This window comes from Sitophilus oryzae, unplaced genomic scaffold (assembly GCF_002938485.1).
Source record: "Sitophilus oryzae breed Bouriz unplaced genomic scaffold, Soryzae_2.0 scaffold_810_pilon_pilon, whole genome shotgun sequence".
In the NCBI taxonomy this organism is placed as follows: domain Eukaryota; kingdom Metazoa; phylum Arthropoda; class Insecta; order Coleoptera; family Curculionidae; genus Sitophilus; species Sitophilus oryzae.
In genome coordinates this window covers 4,158,751-4,179,983 of record NW_022147429.1, presented here as the reverse complement: position 1 = coordinate 4,179,983, position 21,233 = coordinate 4,158,751, and the positions used below count along the sequence as shown (strand labels likewise).

Here is a 21,233-nt window from a genome sequence, read left to right as displayed (position 1 = left end):
TATGGAACGGAAGGGAAATGGAACGGATAGTGTGCATTGTCCTATTCATTTACATTATATAATATTTTATGTAAACGGAAGGGAAACGGAAGGGAGCTGATATGGAGGGTATAGTGAGAATCAGCCTTAACTCAGCAATCGATGGCATGTTGGCGAAAATCCAAAGGCACAACTTTGCCCCAATTTAACCATCTTCGTATCTATTATGGTTTCCGAGATACCAATGTTCGTACCTCGAATTTGTAGCACCCTGTATACTCGGGTATATATTTTCTTTATTAAATTATAGACTTTCATTAATCATGCAGCGTATAACAGAAAAAAACTTAGTGAAAATATAACATTAAAATGTCATTTGATTGTAGAAGAAATACATTAGATATCGTTTTTGTTATTAGTTGGATAGAAAAAGTTGGAAGTAATTTACTTGACAACTATGGCTATTTTCGGGAAAAATAACGATTTATCTTTCCACATTATATTGTTCTACATTTATAATTTTACCGTCAATAAAATATAGGGGGTCATTGATTATCAGTTACAGCGGTCAGTGCCGATTCTTCGAAGCTGCAATGTTTCGGAAGATCAACAAAATAAAATAGTTATAATTTTTCGAAAAAAAAAAATGTTTTTCTTGTATTGTCATTTACATAATTCCATTTTTATAAGTCTATAAAATATTTCTGAAAGTTGACGCAACAGCAACTATCACATGACATTTTTGAAAATGTTACTATTTTATATTTACAACCAAACCATTAATCTAAAAGAACGTACAATATTTCATTTTGAATATGAAAAAAATAAATGAAAATGCCGAAAGTTGTCTTGTTTAGGCTTCAGTACCTTAAAAGGAAAAAATGGAACCCTTACATGATCACTTTATTGTCTGTCAAGACCATAGACTTAAAATAAAATATAGACTACACTATTTACATCTCAACGCGGACAAACAACCTTTTTTGTACACATGTTTACTTCTGGGTACAGTCGACCGAGCCTTCCTCATCCAGCCTATGTTGTCACGTCTTTAATATTATCAATATTTTTTTTCTTGTTATACACATATATTGAGATATTAATACTACAGTTTAATAAAGTAGGTTTTAATATTCCATAGATGTATTAAATAGTCCTTATACTACTAAATTATAAGTCGGTTACTGTTTAATAAGGATAAGTTCTTTACAATATGACAACACCGATTAGAGGCGAGGGAGCCTATTCATTCATTTGTTACCTTGTAGTACGTGTCGCACGTGTGCGGTAAAGCTTTGTTGCCGCTATCTCCCCGTCTGTATTAACGCATTTTCTTAGCTTGTAGTCCTTAAGTGTTTATTTTATTGACTTTTTCTGTTCAAAAACTATAAAATATGGTTCGCCAGTGCCAAATTTAAGAAATTTGACTTAAATAATCCATTTAAGTCTTGAAACGACTTTTGACCGGTAGGCAACTCTCAATTTACCCATTGGCAGTCAGTGGCGTTGTTGTAGAAAGGCGCTTATTTAGATAATATTTTAGTAAAATGTAAAATCTGAATTTTTTCTTTTACATTACATTATTTACTTACTTACATTGTAACAAAATCATAATTATAACCCTGTTAATAATTAATAATGTTTTTATTAAAAATATATTCCGGTTTATTCTAAAATTATCTTCAGAATCTAAAATAACATACAAGAATTTTAAAATGATATTACATTATGAAACAATATTTTTTAATATACCGGGTCGTCTCAAAAGTGGCTCAACCCTATAACTTTTTTTATTTTTTCAGATAAAAAAAACAGATTTGTATGTTAGTAGGTATATGACATAAATTAGGATTTATTGACGTATTCAATTGTTTTTGGTCTCTTCCTGTCTCACCGAAATTATTACATCTTTTGATTTTTAAAGGCACCCTCGGTATATTGCTACTTTATTCGATAAAAAATGACACTCTGAATAGAATGACATATCATATGTCAACTTTTGACATTGTCGCTTAAAAACATATCCTATTTTAAATTTCAATCCAGTTTTTTTCAATCCACTAAGTTTTAATTAAGGAGCCTTGGAAAAATAGTTTTGATCGTCTAATAGGTTTCGTGTCTTGTCTAGGCCGGTTAAAAGATGTACAAATCGTATTTTTAATCATACATATGTCAATTTTTTCAAATGGAACAAGGGTGACTCATTAGCATATTTGGAAAAAGCATTATTTTATGAATATATTGATACCACACACTTGGTATTTCGAGTCAAATTGTCGTTATGAACCGCGTGTTACAATTACAATTAAACCATATGCGAAAATGTCAAAAGTTGACATATGATATGTCATTCTATTCAGAGTGTCATTTTCTATCGAATAAAGTAGAAATATACCGAGGGCGCCGTTTAAAAATTAAAAGTTATAGTCATTTCCGGTGAAACAGGAAGTGACCCAAAACAATTGAATGCGTCAATCAATCCTAATTTATTTCATATACTAACATACTAAATCTTGTTTTTTATTTGAAAATATAAAAAATTATGGGGATGAGCCACTTTTGAGACGCACCCGGTATAATAAAGACAGTACCGAGTTAAATAAATGTAGTTTTTATTTTATCCACTTCCTATCACCTTCCTTGCTTTAATGGAACAGATTTATGTTTTCCTAATTTACATAATAAGACATCATTTAACCAGAAAAAAATTACAACAATCATATTTTTTTTCTCTCCCTGTCGCCGATTCTATTATATCTGTGGAATAGATCCTGATTTGATTAATATTAGGGGTTGTAAATGTTTGACTAAAATTAATAATTTATTATTAATTTCAAAATTACCTAATTTCGATTATAAAATTTCTTCTATAACGTGTATTTTATTATTTTTATCCTTTTGGACTCTAAATTGTTTTTTCTAAACTATTATTTAAAAAACTGTCCTAAATCTTAATAAAATATAAAAAAGTTTAAATACGATATATTTTTAATTTAATTATAGCTTCATTAAAATAAAAAATTACCCGGCTATGATACGGAGAGTTCAGGTGTACTTGAGAAACGAAAGACAGTGTTGTGTTTCTCGGCAGAGTCGTCAGGGAACGACCGTTATGACAGAGACAACCTATCTATCGCTCGTGTCGCACTCGTTATAACCTAAAACAATAACACAACAATAACAAGACAGTGTCTGACCGCATGTTCCAGCTATTTATGAATGAGATGCTCAGTCTATATTTTATTTTAAGTCTATGGTCAAGACCCTCTATCTCGGAAAAACGTGGGGGTATCGAGTTGAAATTAAAACCATTATACAGGGTCCGGCAATAGTACGTGATAGTACGTCGGGCATCTGTATCTCCTAGAATAAAAACCTGGAGAATTTTGTTTAAGTGCAAACCTAAAGTATGTACCAGGATGTATTTCAGGAAAATATTTTAACTTCTATAGGGTGGCTCAAAAAAGTGTGAGTGGATCGGGATTATTTTTTTTAAATGGTTTAACACTCTGTATATGATTGCATTTTTGGCTTCCTTTCAGATTACTTTACATAATCCTAAGATATGAGTAAATATATTTCGATAGATTCAGAGATATTAAAAAATAAATCAAATAGGTATATATCTTTTTCAACCCTTCTTAAAAAAATGAATAAAAATACAAGAACTGTTCTGAAAGAAACTATATTAGGTATTTACGTATGGTAATCGTAAATCATACAGGATGTTCAATATTCTACACCGAACTTTCTAAAATATAAAATATTTTTTCTTTGTTTTTTTTAATGGAAATAATTTTAATTTTTTTAATTTAACACCCTGTATATTACATTTTTTGTATTTAAAGTATTTCAAAATATTTAATAGGTTAGCAGATACACGCAGTATTATTTCATATAATGGCGTTTTCAATGGTAAAATCATTGAGTGGCTTTGATAAAAATTTACTGTGGAAAATGCCTGCTGGTGTTAGTAGATAGATAGTTTTGATTTCAGGACAGTTATTAATATTTTTTTAAGAAAGGCTAAAAAACATACAGGGTGGCGCACCTCATTCGCCTCGGTTGATTGTACATAAACGGAAAGATGTAGAAACAAAAATTTGTATTGGTATATGTGGGGAGGCAATGTGCAAAATTTAATATTATTTTGAAATATACAGAGTGTTTTAGAACTAAGATCCATATCAATGTTATATTTTTTCCTATGGAACACCCGGTATTTTATTTCATTTTTGAATTCTTGGGCCCAAAAAAAGGCATTTATTATAAGGTTTAAATATGTTTAATATCATCACACCCTGTACATTACTTTTCAGAATTAATTCTTGTGCTGAGTTTAAAGGTAGAGAAATAAACTTTACTGAAAAGTGTTATTGCTTCCTTAAATTTATACAGGGGTATTAAAAAATCCTGATCTATTTTAAGGATTTATTTTACATAAAAATTTCACACCCCGTATTTATTAAATAAATCGAAGCAGGTTTAAATGTTCTTTCAAACTATATTAGGTATTCTTTCCTATACCTATCTAGCTCAGATTTTGAATAAAGAGCACGATTGAATAGTCATATAATAAACATTTGTCATTTTTTTCTCTCCGACTTCGAAAATCGCCATAGTGATTCTCTCTTAAACCGGCCCAAGATTCTCTTGCCGATATGGTATAATAAAAATATAGAGATATGTTGATATGCTATAATTTATTGTAGATTTCATATTTCATTAGAATTTTATTTGATATTAGCGTGTACCATCGACTTCGTTCGCGTCGAATTAATCATTTGTAATGGTGATGATAAAACAAAGCAAGAATTTCCATTAACATACAAACTGGATACATTTTTTTCACATTTATGTCAGCATGAGAAAAAACAATATGGCGATATTATTATATAACTTGGTAATATTTGAGGGGTAGTTTCATCTCGTTGGGATTTGACTTTCGAAAAATCCGTTTGCAAAAAATAAGCTTTTTACGTTTAAGCAGAACAAGCAGAATCGTGGTTAAGAAATTACCCAACTTTTTGGAACACCCTGTATGATTTTTTAAAAAAATTCAAAAAATATGCAAAAAAAAACAAATAAATTATGCTTGTCCAAGCGTTTTCCCGAAAGACTAACCGTTTTTTAAATAACAAATATTGTAATATTTGAGGGGCATTTTTAACCTCTTGGAATTTGAGATTCGAGAAACCCCTCCTTATCGAACCTCTACACCCCACAGTCAATCCGTTTGCCAAAAATCAGCTTTAAACGTCAAGCAGTTTAAGCAGAATCGTGATTACTCAATGGTCATATTTTATGAAACACCCTGTATAAATTTATAAAAAATCTTAAAATATGTAAAACAACAAAATAAAATATACGTGTTTAAGAGTTTTTTCGAAAAACTAACCGGTTTTTAAATAAAAAATATTTTAATATTTGAGAAATACTTTCACCCCCTTAGAATTCGAATTTCGAAAAATCCCTTCATATCGAACCTCTACACCCTAAAGTCAATTTTTTTTCAAAAATCAGCTTTTTATGTCAAGCGCTTTAGGCAGGATCGTGATTACTCAATGGTCATATTTTATGAAACACCCTGTATAAATTTATAAAAAATCTTAAAATATGTAAAAAATCAAAATAAAATATACGGGTTTTAGTGTTTTTTCGGAAACTTGACCGTTTTTTAAATAAAAAATATTGTAATATTTGAGGGGTGGTTTCACCCTCTTGGAACTGGAATTTCGAAAAATCCCTTCTTATCGAACCTCTCCACCCTAGAATCAACCTGTATGCCAAAATTGAGCTTCTTACGTTGAGTTGTTTGAGCAGGATCGTGATCAGTATATCAGTCACTTAAGGATTTTATATATTAGTATAGATATATCTTCAAGGATAATACAATTTACATCAATTAAATCAAAGTGTTGTAACCAATTTTAAAAATATAATCGTATTTTATGCAGGAGTTCTCATTTTGTCGAATATTTTGTAGCAGCTCAAATTTGAAAGCTCTTCTCGGAAATGGTGTGTACAGTTTCCAATTTAGGTTTTTAATTAAAAGCTCTATCGAGATTTTTTTTGTTTCTAGACATAAAAAATATTTGTTTGCAAGTGTTAGGCAATGCTTAATTTGAAATGTAACTATAATTATGTCGAATTTTCATTGTTTTAATTTTGTAATATACCAAATACTTATATACCGGATGCGTCTCAAAAGTGACTCACCCCTATAACTTTTTTAGCCGACCATACCGACAGGTATGGTAGGCTATTAAGATGGTGTCTGTCTGTTCGTCTGTCTATAACACGATAACTCAAAAACCACTAAACCGATTTTAACTAAATTTGTCGCAAAAATATTGTGGAACCCGAGAATCTGGCCATTAGTTTTTGGTGGGGGTGGGGGGTTGGTAAGGGGGTATGAGAGGGGGTTAAAAATTTTAAAAAATCACTCCAAAATTACAGTAGCTAGCGAAACGCGGTTTCAATTTAAGATTAGGAATAATATTTGCAACAAAATTTGTAGTAACATCAAAATCAGTCAAAGTCGCAGTTTTTGAGATAAAAAAAATTGGAAAAATTCCTTTACTTTGAAACTAAAAGAACTGCCTACCAACTTTTTATTAACATATTTTCTCTGGCTTTCTCCCGGCGCCAAATTTTATTTTTTCAGATAAAAAAACGAAACTTGGTATGTTAGTATATAACATAAATTAGGATTGATTGACCTATTCAATTGTTTTCGGTCACTTCCCCTTTCACCGGAAATGATTAAAACTTTTGATATTTAAATGGTACCTTCGGTATTTTGTTACATTATTCGATAGATATGTCAACTTTTGAAATTTTTTAATATGGTTTATTTGACATTGCACATGCGATTCGTAACGACAATTTGGCTCGAAGTACCAAGCGTGTGGTACCAAATTATTCATAAAAAATGCTTTTTCCAAATATGCTAATAAGCCACCTTCTTTCCATTTCAAAAAATTGAGATATGATTAAAAATACGATTTGCATTGGGCATTTTTTAACCGGCCAGGACAAGACACTAAAAACGTTAGATGATCAAATCTATTTTTCCAAGGCTCTTTGATTAAAAATTAGTGTTTTAACACAGCCATGGCATTTTAGATTGAAATTTAAAATACAATTTTGTTTTAAGCGAAAATGTAAAAAGTTGACATATGATATATCATTCTATTCAGAATGTCATTTTCTATCGAATAAAGTAGAAAAATACCGAGGGTACTATTTGAAAATCAAAAGTTGTAGTCATTTCTGGTGCAAAAGTGGCCGAAAAGAACTGAATACCTCAATCAATCCTAATTTACTCGTATGTCATATACTAACATACCATATCTCGTTTTTTTTATCTGAAAAAATAAAAAGTTATATAGGAATAATCCACTTTTGAGATCCACCCGGTATATAAAAATACTTTTCTGATATTTATAACCGTAATCAAGTAGATTCTAAAACATTGTACAGTGACCAGGCATCTCTAGATTATCAAGAACGGTTTTCAAAGCTAAATTTAATTATTAAAACAAATTATTAAATTACAAAAAATACTATTTATTTTATATTATGTAGAAAGTACACCTAGTAAAAATCTATTAAAAAAGGCAAGATTTGCAAACGTTTTGCGCAAGACCAAGACCAAGTCTTGATCTTAGTCGAATTTTATAAAGGTGTTTTTTTCTACGAAATATACTCTCAATGGGTATATAGGGTGGTGACAATTTCGATGCCCAACATTGGCATCTCAGAAACTACAAGAGATACTAATTCGGTTAAATGGGACAAAAGTTGCGTAATTAGAAGTTTGGCAAACACCTATGAACAAAACCCCGGTATCTTGATTAGCTTCGGATTTATGTAAAAAAAATGAAAGTAATGCGTTTATTTTAAATGAGAATATCTTCAGAACTATTTTATCTATTGCAACGTAAGTTGGTAGTTTGACATTTTTGACTCCGGCCAATTAAATGCCGTTTTCAGAAAATTTCTAAGCCTTCTAGATTTCGCACAACAGCAGTTAAGTTTTTGTTTTCTTATGGCCGCCATTTTGAATTTTTATACTATCAGATAGAGCAAAAAATAATCTATACGGTGGTATCTAATTTTTATTCATTATTTTGTAAATTCACCAAAAAAATTAGATTTTTTAAAAATTCGCTCAAAATATCAAATCTGCCTTGGAAATCCAATTGACGCTTTATATGACAGCAAGTTAATTTTGGTTTACTCTATTAAGTATCAAATCTGGACACAAAAAATTATAGTAGATAGTGTAAAGTGATGTTTACTTAAAAAATAATAGAAATTTCGATATGGCATGCGCAAGTTATAGAACATTGTTGTGACATTGTATCCTGAAAGGACACAGCCTCGTGGTACTATTTTCGCAAGGATTTCGAGAAATTTAGCAGTTGCTGGTAGCTTTAAAAAACAAGAGGTTTTAAAGAGAGATATTTTAAAAAAGCTTATGATATTAATGTACCAGTTTAGATTGAAATAAATCAGGAAACTTCTAGCCGTAAATTAGGTCACAAGTATTGCGTAAGTGATCAAAAAACATAAATATCGCAACTTTTAATTTAAATTTGTACCAAGTTTACATTTTTACATGCTGGTGATCACGAGAGAAGATTATAATTTTGCAAATAGTTTCGGGAAAGTGTTCAAGAGAGCCGCCTTTTTTCTACAAAAATATTAGTGACGGATGAATCTTTATTTACAAATTCTGGTACATTTAACAGAAAAAAATCACATTATTATGGAAAAGAAAATTCTCATTTATATGAGAAACCAGACCACAAATAAGATATTCTTTGAGCATCTGGGCTGGCATTCTCGGCAATAAAATTTTAGGTTCTGTATTGACCTGTATTTTGGCCTCTGCTATACAATTTTTGTGCGTTCAGATTTGACACTTATATATACAATAGAATACAATAGAATAAACAAAAAATAACTTGCTGACATATAAAGTGTCAATTGGATTTCCAAGGCAGACTTGATCTTAGGCGAATTTTTAAAAAATCAATTTTTTTAGTAAATTTACATAATAATGAATAAAAATTAGATACCACCGTATAGACTTTTTTCCGCTCTATCTAATAGTATAAAAATTCAAAATGGCGGCCATAAGAAAAAAATAACTTGACTGTTGTGCGAAATCTAGAAGGCTTAGAAATTTTCTGAAAACGGCATTTAATTGGCCGAGGTTAAAAATATAAAACTACCAACTTACGTTGCAATAGATACAATAGTTCTGAAGATATTCTCATTTAAAATAAAGGCATTATTTTCATTTTTTTGACATAAATCCGAAACTAATCAAGATACAGGGGTTTTCTTCATAGGTGTTTGTCAAACTTCTAATTACGCAACTTTTGTCCCATTAACCGATTTCGTATCTCGCGTACTTTCTGAGATGTCAATGTTGATGACAATGAAATTGTCACCACCCTGTATGCTTAACACCTTCTGGGCATATACCAGGTATATACCTAAATTTCTTTGGATATTCTATTATTCCCATTGGATATTTACCCACCGCCCATCACTGACTGAGATGCAGTGGTTATTCACACTGCTTAGGGCCCGGATGAGATAGTATGAGATCTGATCCCTCGTGAGTAAAACTCGATTTAGACAGGTTATCGTATGGCTGAGTACCTCAGTTCAGACTCTGAGTGAACAAAGTACGCACCGGTCAGATTAGCCTTGGCAACAAAAAGACGGTTAATGTTTAATAATTTATTTTAACTTTTGGATATGTGTTATTATTTAATACGTTTGATTTTAAATAATACCGTGATTTCTTCTACTGTAATTACCGTAACTCGATAGAGAAAATGTAGTATTCGAATTGCTTTATAGATTTTAGGTTCAATAGCAATACCAGAGGAAATAATAAACTTGTTAAATATTTCCTTTGTTTGTTAAGACCACGTCACTTTCAACTGTCTATCGATTGTAAAAGGTTTTTATATATTTTATATTTAGTCAGGGGTAGCCCCGGGGATTGAGCTGTATCTTTGTGCTATGGTATGAGTATGAATATTTATAAAAAAGTAAATTTATATTACTAGTAACTAGCAGAGCTGCAACTAGTCAGTTTCAAAAAGACTTAATTCTTAAGTCTCAAGTCATTTCTAAAATTAAAATGATTTAAATAATTAATAAGTCAATTTCAACATAAAGTTTAAATTTATTGTACCTATAGTCGGTACTTGAGCCGACCTCAGGCTTGAGCACGGTCTTAAATGAAAAATGCGTACTATAGAGGAGACTTAATCAAGAAAGCGGCAAATTGCGCATGCGTAGAGACAGAATCTCGAGCCTTGAGTATGGCTTGGCTAAGTTCGACTCAAGTCTGAGATTGAGATCGGACTATAGGTACGGCAAACTTAAGCCTTTGACCTAAATCAGTTTATTTCAAGTCAAGTCGTTTTTGTAAACACTTAAATCAATATAACGTTATTTAAGTCCTTTTTATGACTTAAGTCTATATCTTTGACTTAAATCATGATTCTCTGCAAGTTAAGTCAGTAAAATGACTTATTGCCGTACCTATAGTCCGATCTCAATCTCAGACTTGAGTCGAACTTAGCCAAGCCATACTCAAGGCTCGAGATTCCGTCTCTACGCATGGGCAGTTTGCCGCTTTCTTGGTCAAGCCTCGGTACTTGAGCTGACCTCAGGCTTGAGCACTGTCTTAGATGAAAAATGCGTATTATAGAGGAGATTTGATCAAGAAAGCGACAAGCTGCGCATGCGTAGAGACGGAATCTCGAGTCTTGAGTATGGCTTGGCTAAGTTCGACTCAAGTCTGAGATCGGACTATAGGTACGCAGTTGGCCGCTTTTTTGTTCAAGTCTCCTCTATAGTACGCATTTTTCATTAAGACCGTACTCAAGCCTGAGGTCGGCTCAAGTACCGACTATAGGTACGGCAATAAATCTTTCAGCTTTTTTAACAGTCAAATTTCGTGAATTAAAAAACGGCTACAAGTTGGATTATGGAAATGACGATCGATGTCATTCACTATACAGTTATTGTACTTCGTAGTTTTACATTTAGTTTAAAATGATAACGATCTTCGTTTCCAACCCAACTCTGAGGCCTTTTTTTCTATCCTAGTATAATTTTTATTAATTATTACACATTTGTGAAGATTGCACTTAAGGTAAAATATTAATGTCAAATTATAAATTTGTTTTAATGGCAATTTTTTAATTAGAAATAAAGAAACCAGTGTAAATATGTATTTTTCTAGTATAATAATATAAGCACCCACGCTAATGTTGGAATATGAATAAGTAAAGATTAATTATCTAAAAAATACCTATTTGCGGTTTTTTGTTTTTTTTATCCATCATAATGAATAAATATCATTATCCGTTTGTTACGGCTGAACACGCCACTGAAAAAAATAATGGTTTTCATGAGTTTCCATAGCGATCATGACGTTTAATAAATTATTTTACTCTAGGTCAGAAAGTCCAGCTTGCTACTTGTTGACACAGTCTGTGAACAGCGGAAATATTAGACACCCGTTGGTCAGCAGTCAGCAACTTCCGTTTTCCATCGAATGACCAGGTGAGTTCTTTATCGGTTTAATTTTAAAGTTTAGTATATGTACAATTTTTTATATTTACTATACAGTATGTCCCAGGATTGGCTATACAAGAGGAAAAACTTTTTTAATATTGGCATTTTGAGAAAAGTGGCTTCATCAAAAAATGTTATTGTTCTAAAATGGTTAATCCTGTTTAGACTTTTCAAAATTTCCATACCGTTTTAGAGAAAATTAAAAAAAAACATGAAAATATAGTTGATTTTTTTTAAGTCTTAAAAATCAAGTCGAGTTTCTATGGTAATATAATTTCGTTATCATTCTTTGATAGATTGCTATTGCTGGAATGTTAACTAACGTCAAATTTTTTGCTTTTTTAATATGTTAAAGAAACATTTGTTTAGTTCAATGTTACGGAAAGGGTGATAATAGTTATTGGGGAAATGTGATTTACTCTATCAAAGAATGGAATCGAAATTATATTACCATAGAAACACGCCTTTTGATTTTTAGGACTGTTATCGCAAAAAATTTAACAATATTGCCATATTTTATTAATTTTCTCTAAAACGGTATGGAATATTGGAAAACTGTAAACGGGATTAACCATTTTAGAACAAACAATTTTTTTATCAAGATTGCATTTTTCTCAAAATGTCAATTATAAAAAAGTTTTCCTTCTTGTAAAGACGATCCGGGGACATACTGTATATTCGCAAATTTGTAATTTTTTATTTATTTTTTTAAATATAATTTTTTTAATATGAATGACGGATTTATGCCTTATCTGTAATCTTATTTGAATTATTTTTTTTTACAATTTTTAGGTATATTTTTATAATATGTATATTTTTTTTCAAATAATTGTGAGTGAGATATGCATTAGGGCGGACTCTGACGACTCTGTACTTGTACAGGGTTGGTCAAATTCGACGCTTTTAAATGGAAACACCCTTTTCTATAGGAAATAGACAAAAACTAATATCGGTGTCTGGAGCTCAATTTTTATCAAAAACATGATGGTGAAAACCGCATATCGATATCTGTTACCGTTTCGGAGTTACGGGGTGTTTTTCAAAAATATGCATTTTTAACAAATCGCTGTAACTTTTTTGCTATGGAAAATTTTGTATTTTTATGAAAAAATTTCCTAAGCACCTTTTTTACGTAGTAATGGTTTAAGTATAATTTTTTTAAAATTAATAATTTAAGAATTATCAAACGAAAATTTGATTTCTTATATATATTTTTAATTTATTGAAAATAATTTAAAATTACCTTTCCAAAAATATAATACCTACTGTTGCGGACCGGTATGGACTCGACCTAACCTAACAATATGGCCCGCCCTGGGATGACCTTAACATCGCATAGACACCTTAATGATTCATTCGAAGATTCGAGAAGTATCGAGTTCTACTGGAATGGAGTAGTATATACGAGAACAATCGAAACCTTCTCTATGCACCTAACGATCTATGGACTATTCTAGAGTTCTTTACCTGTCGGTATAAAAGCCGGCGGCTGTGGCCTACAGGGGGCAGTTATAAATAGACAAGTGCAGTTGACGCGCAAAAATTCAAAATAAATTCTTAGTTATAAATCGTTTGTAAATAGTTCTATAAGTCTTTCATCGTTATTGTTTTTGTTAATTAGTGTTAAATAAATAGTGTTTAAATAAATTGTGACTTTCTATCCACACGGAACCGACGAAAAACGTAACAATTGGTGTCAAGTGTGGCGTGTGTGATAGACTAGAGCTTCGATGGCTTCGAAAAAATTATTGAAAGACCTGAAAGTGTCGGAATTAAAATGCATACTGGAAGAGAGGGAATGCGAGACAGATGGAAAGAAAAGCATTTTGCAAGCCAGACTGAGAGACGTTTTGATTGAGGAAGGTGAGGATCCTGACACATTTTGCTTTGAGTTGGAAGGTGACCTTGACTCGTCCTTACAAAAATTAGAAGACAATTTGAATAGTAAAATAATTGACTTGGAAGTTAATTTAGAAGAGAAAATCAGTGATAAAATTAATATTTTAGAAGATAAGATCAGAAAATTCTAAAGACATACAGGCCAGCTTTAATAATAAAATAATTAATTTAGAAGAAAAGATAACAGAAATTATAGAGAATTCTACGGAACTACAAGACAAAATAACACAAATTGAAGATGATGTAAACAGAAAAATCGCAATTTTACGGGAAGAAATAACGAAGTCAAATTCACCAAAATGTCAAGAAACATCGGAGGGACCGAAACTAGTCGAAAATAGGTATACCTCAAAATCAGTTATGAAACCTCCACAGTTTGACAGAAAAACCGCTTGGGCCAATTATTTTTGCCAGTTTGAGGCCGCTGCGAGAGCGAACGGATGGACAATCGCTGAAAAGGCTACCGCTTTGACTGTCGCACTGCGAGGAGATGCGACTGATATCCTGCAGACACTGTCACCATCGGAACAAGGAGATTATCAGCAATTGGTACGACATTTAGAAATGAGGTACGGTCAAGCTCATTTGGAACATGTCTATCATTCCCAGCTAAAAAATCGCATTCAAAAGTCAAATGAGTCTCTGCAGGAGTTTGAAGCCGACGTAGCCCGCCTCGTTCGCCTTGCGTACCCCGCTATGCCCGAAAATGTTATGGAGCGCTTAACAGTACAGGATTTTATTGATGGTTTACGTGACAACGAGACAAGGCAAACACTTCTTTTAGCTCATCCAACGCATTTGGGAGATGCCCTAGCACGTGCCCTGGAATTTGAGGCCGCGAAAGAATGCTCTAGGTCTCTAGGATTTGTACGGGCTGTTGAGGAGAGTTCCGACGATTCCAAAGTGGAAAGGATTGTGCGGAAAGTACTGGATCAGTATATGAGCAAGAAGGGGGGACCGATTCGCTGTTGGAATTGCGGACAGATGGGAAATCGTTGCAAAGAAGAGAAAGAAGTGAAAGTCTTAAGGACGACTGTGGTTGGTGATAGTTGGCAAACCGAAGATCTTGCAAATGACCAAATCAGTGATCCAGAGTTGGGCTTGGTGATTAACTGGAAAAACGCGGACCAGAGACCAACGTGGCAGGAAGTTTGCAGATATTCGCCGAACGTAAAGTCGTACTGGGCTCAGTGGAATTCCTTGGTAATAGATAACGGACTACTTCGCCGTGTGATCGAGAGACCGGAGGGACAAGAAGAGAGAAGGCAGATCGTCATTCCAAAGAAGAGGGTCCCAGAAGTCTTGGAGGAAGTTCACAATGGAACCAGCGGTGGACATCTTGGTGTTACCAAGACACTTGGCAAGCTGCGTGAACGGTTCTACTGGGTGAACTGCAAAGAAGATGTGAGGGCCTGGTGTAAGAAATGTGACATTTGCGCAGCCATTAATGGGCCACAAAAGCGTGGTAAAGCCCCTATGCGCCAGTACAATGTTGGTAGTCCCTTCGAACGAATAGCGATCGACGTGGCTGGTCCTTTCCCGGAGACGAACGATGGCAACAAATACATTGTGGTAGTAATGGATTACTTCAGCAAATGGGTCGAGGCCTACGCGTTGCCAAATCAAGAAGCGTCCACGATTGCTGATGCCCTTGTTAAAGAATGGATCTGCAGGTTTGGTGTTCCCATGGAGCTTCATTCAGATCAGGGAAGAAACTTTGAGTCCAATCTGTTCCAAGGCGTCTGTGAAGTCCTGAACATCCGCAAGACCAGGACGACTGCTCTACATCCACAATCCGATGGGATGGTTGAACGCATGAACAGAACTATCAACCGTTATCTGGCCAAAGTAGTCTCTGACCACCAAAGAGACTGGGACAAATTTCTTCACCTGTTCCTGTTGGCCTACCGTTCATCCGTCCAAGAATCTACAGGGCAAACTCCAGCCAGCATCGTTATGGGACGGGAAGTGCGCCTACCCTGTGATCTGAAATTTGGTTGCCGACCGGGAGAAGAAGTCGCCGGAGAAGATTATGTCCACACACTACGTCAAAGGATGGACGACATTCATCAGAGAGTCCGCCTAAATATTCAAAGTGCTAGTGACCGAATGAAGGAACACTACGACATTCAAGCTGAGCATGGAGGATACCAACCAGGGAAGTTGGTGTGGCTATATAACCCGCAGAGACGTCGTGGGTTATCTCCGAAGCTACAATCCTCGTGGGAAGGGCCATACGAAGTCATGGATAGAATTAATGACGTCGTATACCGTATCAGAAAATTGCCAAAAGGAAAACCGAGGGTAGTCCATTTCAACCGTTTGAGCCCCTACCAAGGCGAAATAGAAGATCGTGCTGGGACCGTGAGAACCTGCAGCTTTGATCCCCCTGATTCGGAGATGTCCTTTGACGATTTCATGGCCCGATACAACAGCAGTGAGAAGGCTCGCTATGGTGTAACCAAAGAAGATCAACGAGACCTCTTTTCCGTGCCTCCTGATTATTCGCTCGCTCATTGTGTGGCTCGAGATTTGCGGATGTCCAGAGGAATCGCTGCGACGTTCAATGAGAAGTTTGGGCGTGTCGGAGAACTACGCCGACAGGATCCAGAGGTTGGAAGCGTCTTGAGGCTAACCGACAATGCACATGGTCAAGCAAGGCACATCTTCTACCTGGTCACCAAGGAATGGTCCCCGAGTAAGCCGACTTATCTCAATCTATGGAAGACCCTGATTGAACTGAGAGAAGCCCTGCTAAACAACAACATTGCACGATTAGCCATTCCGAAGCTGGCGTGTGGACTCGATGGTTTGAGTTGGCGTACAATCCGGAACATGATTGAAGTCTTGTTCAGATTTACGGGAATCGAGATCCTCGTTTGCTGCTACAACCCAAAGCTGAGATCGGGAGAGAAAACTGTAGACTGCTATTTCTACCAGACTTCGCAATGTACCAGGGGCCAGCTTTGCAAATACCTTCATTCACCGTGTACATCTCGGGACGAGCATGTACCTAAGAAGGGGGCAGTGTTGCGGACCGGTGTGGACTCGACCTAACCTAACAATATGGCCCGCCCTCGGATGACCTTAACATCGCATAGACACCGTAATGATTCATTCGAAGATTCGAGAAGTATCGAGTTCTACTGGAATGGAGTAGTACATACGAGAACAATCGAAACCTTCTCTATGCACCTAACGATCTATGGACTATTCTAGAGTTCTTTACCTGTCGGTATAAAAGCCGGTGGCTGTGGCCTACAGGGGGCAGTTATAAATAGACAAGTGCAGTTGACGCGCAAAAATTCAAAATAAATTCTTAGTTATAAATCGTTTGTAAATAGTTCTATAAGTCTTTCATCGTTATTGTTTTTGTTAATTAGTGTTAAATAAATAGTGTTTAAATAAATTGTCACTTTCTATCCACACGGAACCGACGAAAAACGTAACAATACACTTGATATTTTGCTCGATTCCTCTTCGAGATATAGAGTATATAAAAATTCGCTCGCTTTAAATAAGTAGGCTTTGAACGACACCGGCTGTAGTGTACAAAAATTCCAGCTGTGAGAATCAATTATAACGAAAATAATATTTGCTATGAGAGATGAAGAATTTTATAACAAAATAAAATATATTTAACCAACATCAACACATTTAAACTATATCTAATAACAATAAAAATAAATAGCAAACCAAGACATGAGATTTTGCTACAGGTGTTCGACATATCGATCGTCTTCTGTTATGGACAGACGGGGCCGTTTTTGAACATTTCTCGCGGAATTCATTAACTCAGTGGGAGTGACAGCTCTCACAATTGCTAAGTATTTCTAATTCTTGTCTAGATTATACCGAAGAATAAGGAACCTTTATTCTTCCGCAAATATATCCATAGGATTAGATCCATGGGCACTAACAGTCGTATTCATAGTCGGCCGCCAGCCGCCCGCTGGCGGGAGCTTTCCCGAAATTCTTCATTCTTATTTCAAAGTCGAGCGCTCTCCGAGTAACGCGTGCGCACATCCGTCATATAGAGTAACCGTTCTCTCGCCGGCGGGCGGTTGGATAAGCACTTTTTTTCCGTTTCATAGTCGATCTCCAGGCGAAGAACACTTGCGCAGTTTAAATCCCATCCGGTGATTTTCGGCCGGCGACTGGAGCATGTCCTTACCATCTCCGGGCGGCCCGCCAGTTTAGTCTGGTTTATTTCTCTAATTGAAAGAAGCACCAAGCAAACTGAATTGATTATGGATATTTATAATATTGTGACGATTAAATGCAGAAATCGACGAGAACGATGACATTCATATGTTTGAGGACATTATTCATTACATTTCAGGCATATGAACTCCGTTCGTCTATTTGACCATTTAAATGTTTTATTGTTTTGTTTTTGTTATGTTTATATTTTTTTTTATTTTTCCTATTGTTTTTACGTTTATTACATTAATTCTCTTTGTAATTTACACAAACTGGAAAAAATATACAAATTCACAAAACATCAGTTATCAAAATTTATAAATATAATAAAGACGAATCCATAAAACTTTCAAATAACCGAACAGACCTACGGAATTACCTATTATATAAATTTATTAACTGAATACACTTTTTATTATGACCCAAAAATATACCTAGCCAAAAAAATATGGATATAAAAAATTTTAAATGTGTAAATCTTTTTACTATAAGTGAAAGATTACAAAGATATTATTCATTACTTTAAAACCAATTATAACAAAATAATGGACACAATAAAATATCTAAATTATCCAATATCAATAAAATATTTAAATTATTAATATTTAAATATTTAGAGAATGTTAAAGTTTGTCTAACCGATTTTGTGTAGAAAAAGGAAGAACAAATGTTCCCTGTTGTTAAAAACCTCCACCCGAAGTGAAATTTTGTCGGCGACGCGCCGTCATTTTCGCCAGCCAGCGGTTCGCTGCACAGAGGAGTATTTGCTGGATCTACCTGGCCAAAATTATTTAACACTGAAAATCGTTTCAAAATACTATATTTTGGTTAAATCTACGTATATTAAAAAAAATGTGCGATATTATTACTTTACAGAATATAATTTTGGTAGGTACTAAGATAAATGCATAAATAATTTTACTAGGACTATCAGACAATCGAAGTTCTTCAGTCTTGCGTCTTTTCGTTCGTTCGCTAGCCTCTTCAAATAACTTTTTCGGTCGTCCTGGCTTTGTCTGTAACTTTGGCAGCTCAAACACTCCCCTTAGCCATGTCTGATTATTTTTCCCGAATAGGTGTAGTCGTTGTTTTGCTGCAATCCAGTGACGCTTTATTTCGGACTTTACATATGAAAATTTATGCTTTATTTCCTTAATTTGTTCGTCGCTATAAGGCTCCAATGTTGCAAAATGATTTTCGACAAATTCTAACTTCTCGTTAATATCGAGGCGATTTTGTGCACTCATCAAGTCAAATATTTCTCTACGAGTCATTGCCCTAATGCCAGATGGTCCTAAAATAAAGGAAAATGCAAAATTACTAATAACTTGAATGCAACAGACCATAAAAAGTATCACCAGATCAGCAGGAGATTATTATTTTTTTTACATTTCGCAAAACTTTTCGCTTTAAATATTTAATTAATTAATAGGTGGAGCATAGTGGACCTTGAATATATGATTTTTAGGAAGGGAATAGTGTTAATTTATCATCTCTACAAAAATCATTACCGGGACGAACCCTGAAGTACAACAAAACACTTTCAGTTATAATATCTTTTCATAACACAGACAAAAGTACAGGATTTTTTAATATAAAGGAATAAACGCATAAGAAACCGATAATAAATAAAAACACTAATATCACAGCTAATATGGAAATGAAGGTAAAATTACCTGCCATTTCAGAATCCATGAGATTTTAGTCTTGAGAATACACCAAAAATATACAACACTTCTAAAAGTCACGTTTTTCACACAGAAAACAGTTCGAAACAATTAAGGCTGTTTAACGTCCGAAAACCGATTGATGCATTCGATTTTAGGGTGGAGTGAGGCACCATAAACACTGGGTTCGGAGCGGGGGGTCTCTCTGGCATTGCTTGAGAACCGTATCTTTTTATCTACGCGCGATTTTCGGAAATCACTTTTCGCTAGCTAGATCTAAAAAATACTCCTTTGTGCGCTGGCGGCTGACTATGAAAGAGCTTTTTTTCTCTCCCGATATCGAAGCGCTCGCCGAAGAAATCTTCGGCGGGCGCTTCTTTTCGGCGGGCGGCTGGCGCTCGACTATGAATACGGCCGTAAGTCAGGCGGCCTCGACGGCCAACGGCTGGGATCTTGGTTAGTTATTCAATTATTCTTGAAATTGGCTACAAAAATTTGCTGATAACTTCAGCATTCTGAGGCGGTGCGTCGTCTTGCTGGAAAAATATGTTTTCGAGTTCCATTAAGGGCATATCATCAATAAGGGGTCCAAAGCCTAATAGCCTGGCTAATAGTTAAAAAGGGCGAACTTTTAAATATTCTATATTTCGAAGGGGATTATAACAAAATATCAAGTGTGCTATATTTTTGGAAAGGTAATTTTAAATTCTTTTCAGTTAATTAAAAATATAGAGGGTGTCACAAATAAAAAATCAATTTTTCTGTTGATAACTCTTAAATTATTAATTTTAAACAAAATATACTTAAACCATTAAATTCTACGTAAAAAGGTGCTTTAGAAATGTTTTCATAGAAATACAAAATTTTCCATAGCAAAAAAGTTACAGCGATTTGTAAAAAATGCACATTTTTGAAAAACTCCCCGTAACTCTGAAACGGTAACAGATATTGATGTGCGGTTTTCACCATCATGTTTTTGATGAAAATTGAGCTCCAGACACCGATATTAGTTTTCGTCTATCTCCTATAGAAAAGGGTGTTTCCATTTAAAAGCGTCGAATTAGACCCACCCTGTACAGGGTTTCACACTAAGAATATCTCTCGGCTGTATCTCGGAAAGTATTAGCCGTAGGGCTTACGGAAAAAAATATTTATAACTAAAGGGGCTATGAGAAATTGCTGCAAAGGAATTGCGAAAACGGCCGCTAGAGGGCGCAACAGCTGTGGAAAATAAGAAAATAGAATTTTTACATAATTTTCCCTAGATACTGGGTACTATAAATAATAGCTTCATAATCTTCAGTAAATTTTGGAGTTTTTTTGTTAGAACCATTTTCCTCTATCTGCTAAAATAAAGTGGTGGGGGAAGGTTAGATCTATCTTTATTTAAATGTTAATAACTCCAGACTAGATGATCAGAATCCAACAAACGAGGGCTTGTTTAAAAGAGCGTTTCTTACTCAATACTATACCATAAAAATAATAATAATAAGGTTTTGAACGTAGACGCTAGGGGCTAGGGGGCGCTTTCTTACAATTTAACATAGCGCGTATTTTCAAAAAAATTAAATACGATAGTATATGTAATTTTAGCTGATAGTAGAGACAACACGAAATTGAACGAGATAACAGGAGACAACCGAAAGTCCCCAAAAGAACTCGTCCTTCTCCACAATTTCAAGAGTAGTTTCAAGGGGTTTTACGAAATGAAAATAAGCCATGACGAGACAAAGTGAAATGAGAAAATAGGGATTAACCATCTACTATTCGACTTTGACCTACATCGGACTTATTTCGCGAGGCATTTCGCGAATATTGTAGAGGCCAGGGGCGGATACAGGAATTTATTTTAGGGGGAGTCCAAAA

The 21,233-nt window shown here is 34.3% G+C and overlaps 2 protein-coding genes across 3 annotated transcripts in view; one reads left to right on the top strand and one right to left on the bottom strand.

Moving 5' to 3' along the window:
* Positions 1–19,734, bottom strand: part of LOC115889089 — a 34,851-nt gene extending 15,117 nt beyond the window's left edge. The window contains exons 1-2 of the mRNA XM_030909005.1: positions 19,377–19,734; positions 18,570–18,994 (exon numbers count right to left, since the gene is read on the bottom strand). Coding sequence (XP_030764865.1) covers positions 18,570–18,994; positions 19,377–19,395 — 444 coding nt within the window. The 5' untranslated portion in view covers positions 19,396–19,734. The remainder of the gene's footprint in view (positions 1–18,569; positions 18,995–19,376) is intronic.
* Positions 1–21,233, top strand: part of LOC115889104 (WD repeat, SAM and U-box domain-containing protein 1-like) — a 91,087-nt gene that overhangs the window by 41,320 nt on the left and 28,534 nt on the right. For both annotated transcript variants that reach the window (XM_030909030.1, XM_030909029.1), the window contains exon 2: positions 11,480–11,586. The gene's annotated coding sequence lies outside the window, so the exon portion shown is untranslated. The remainder of the gene's footprint in view (positions 1–11,479; positions 11,587–21,233) is intronic.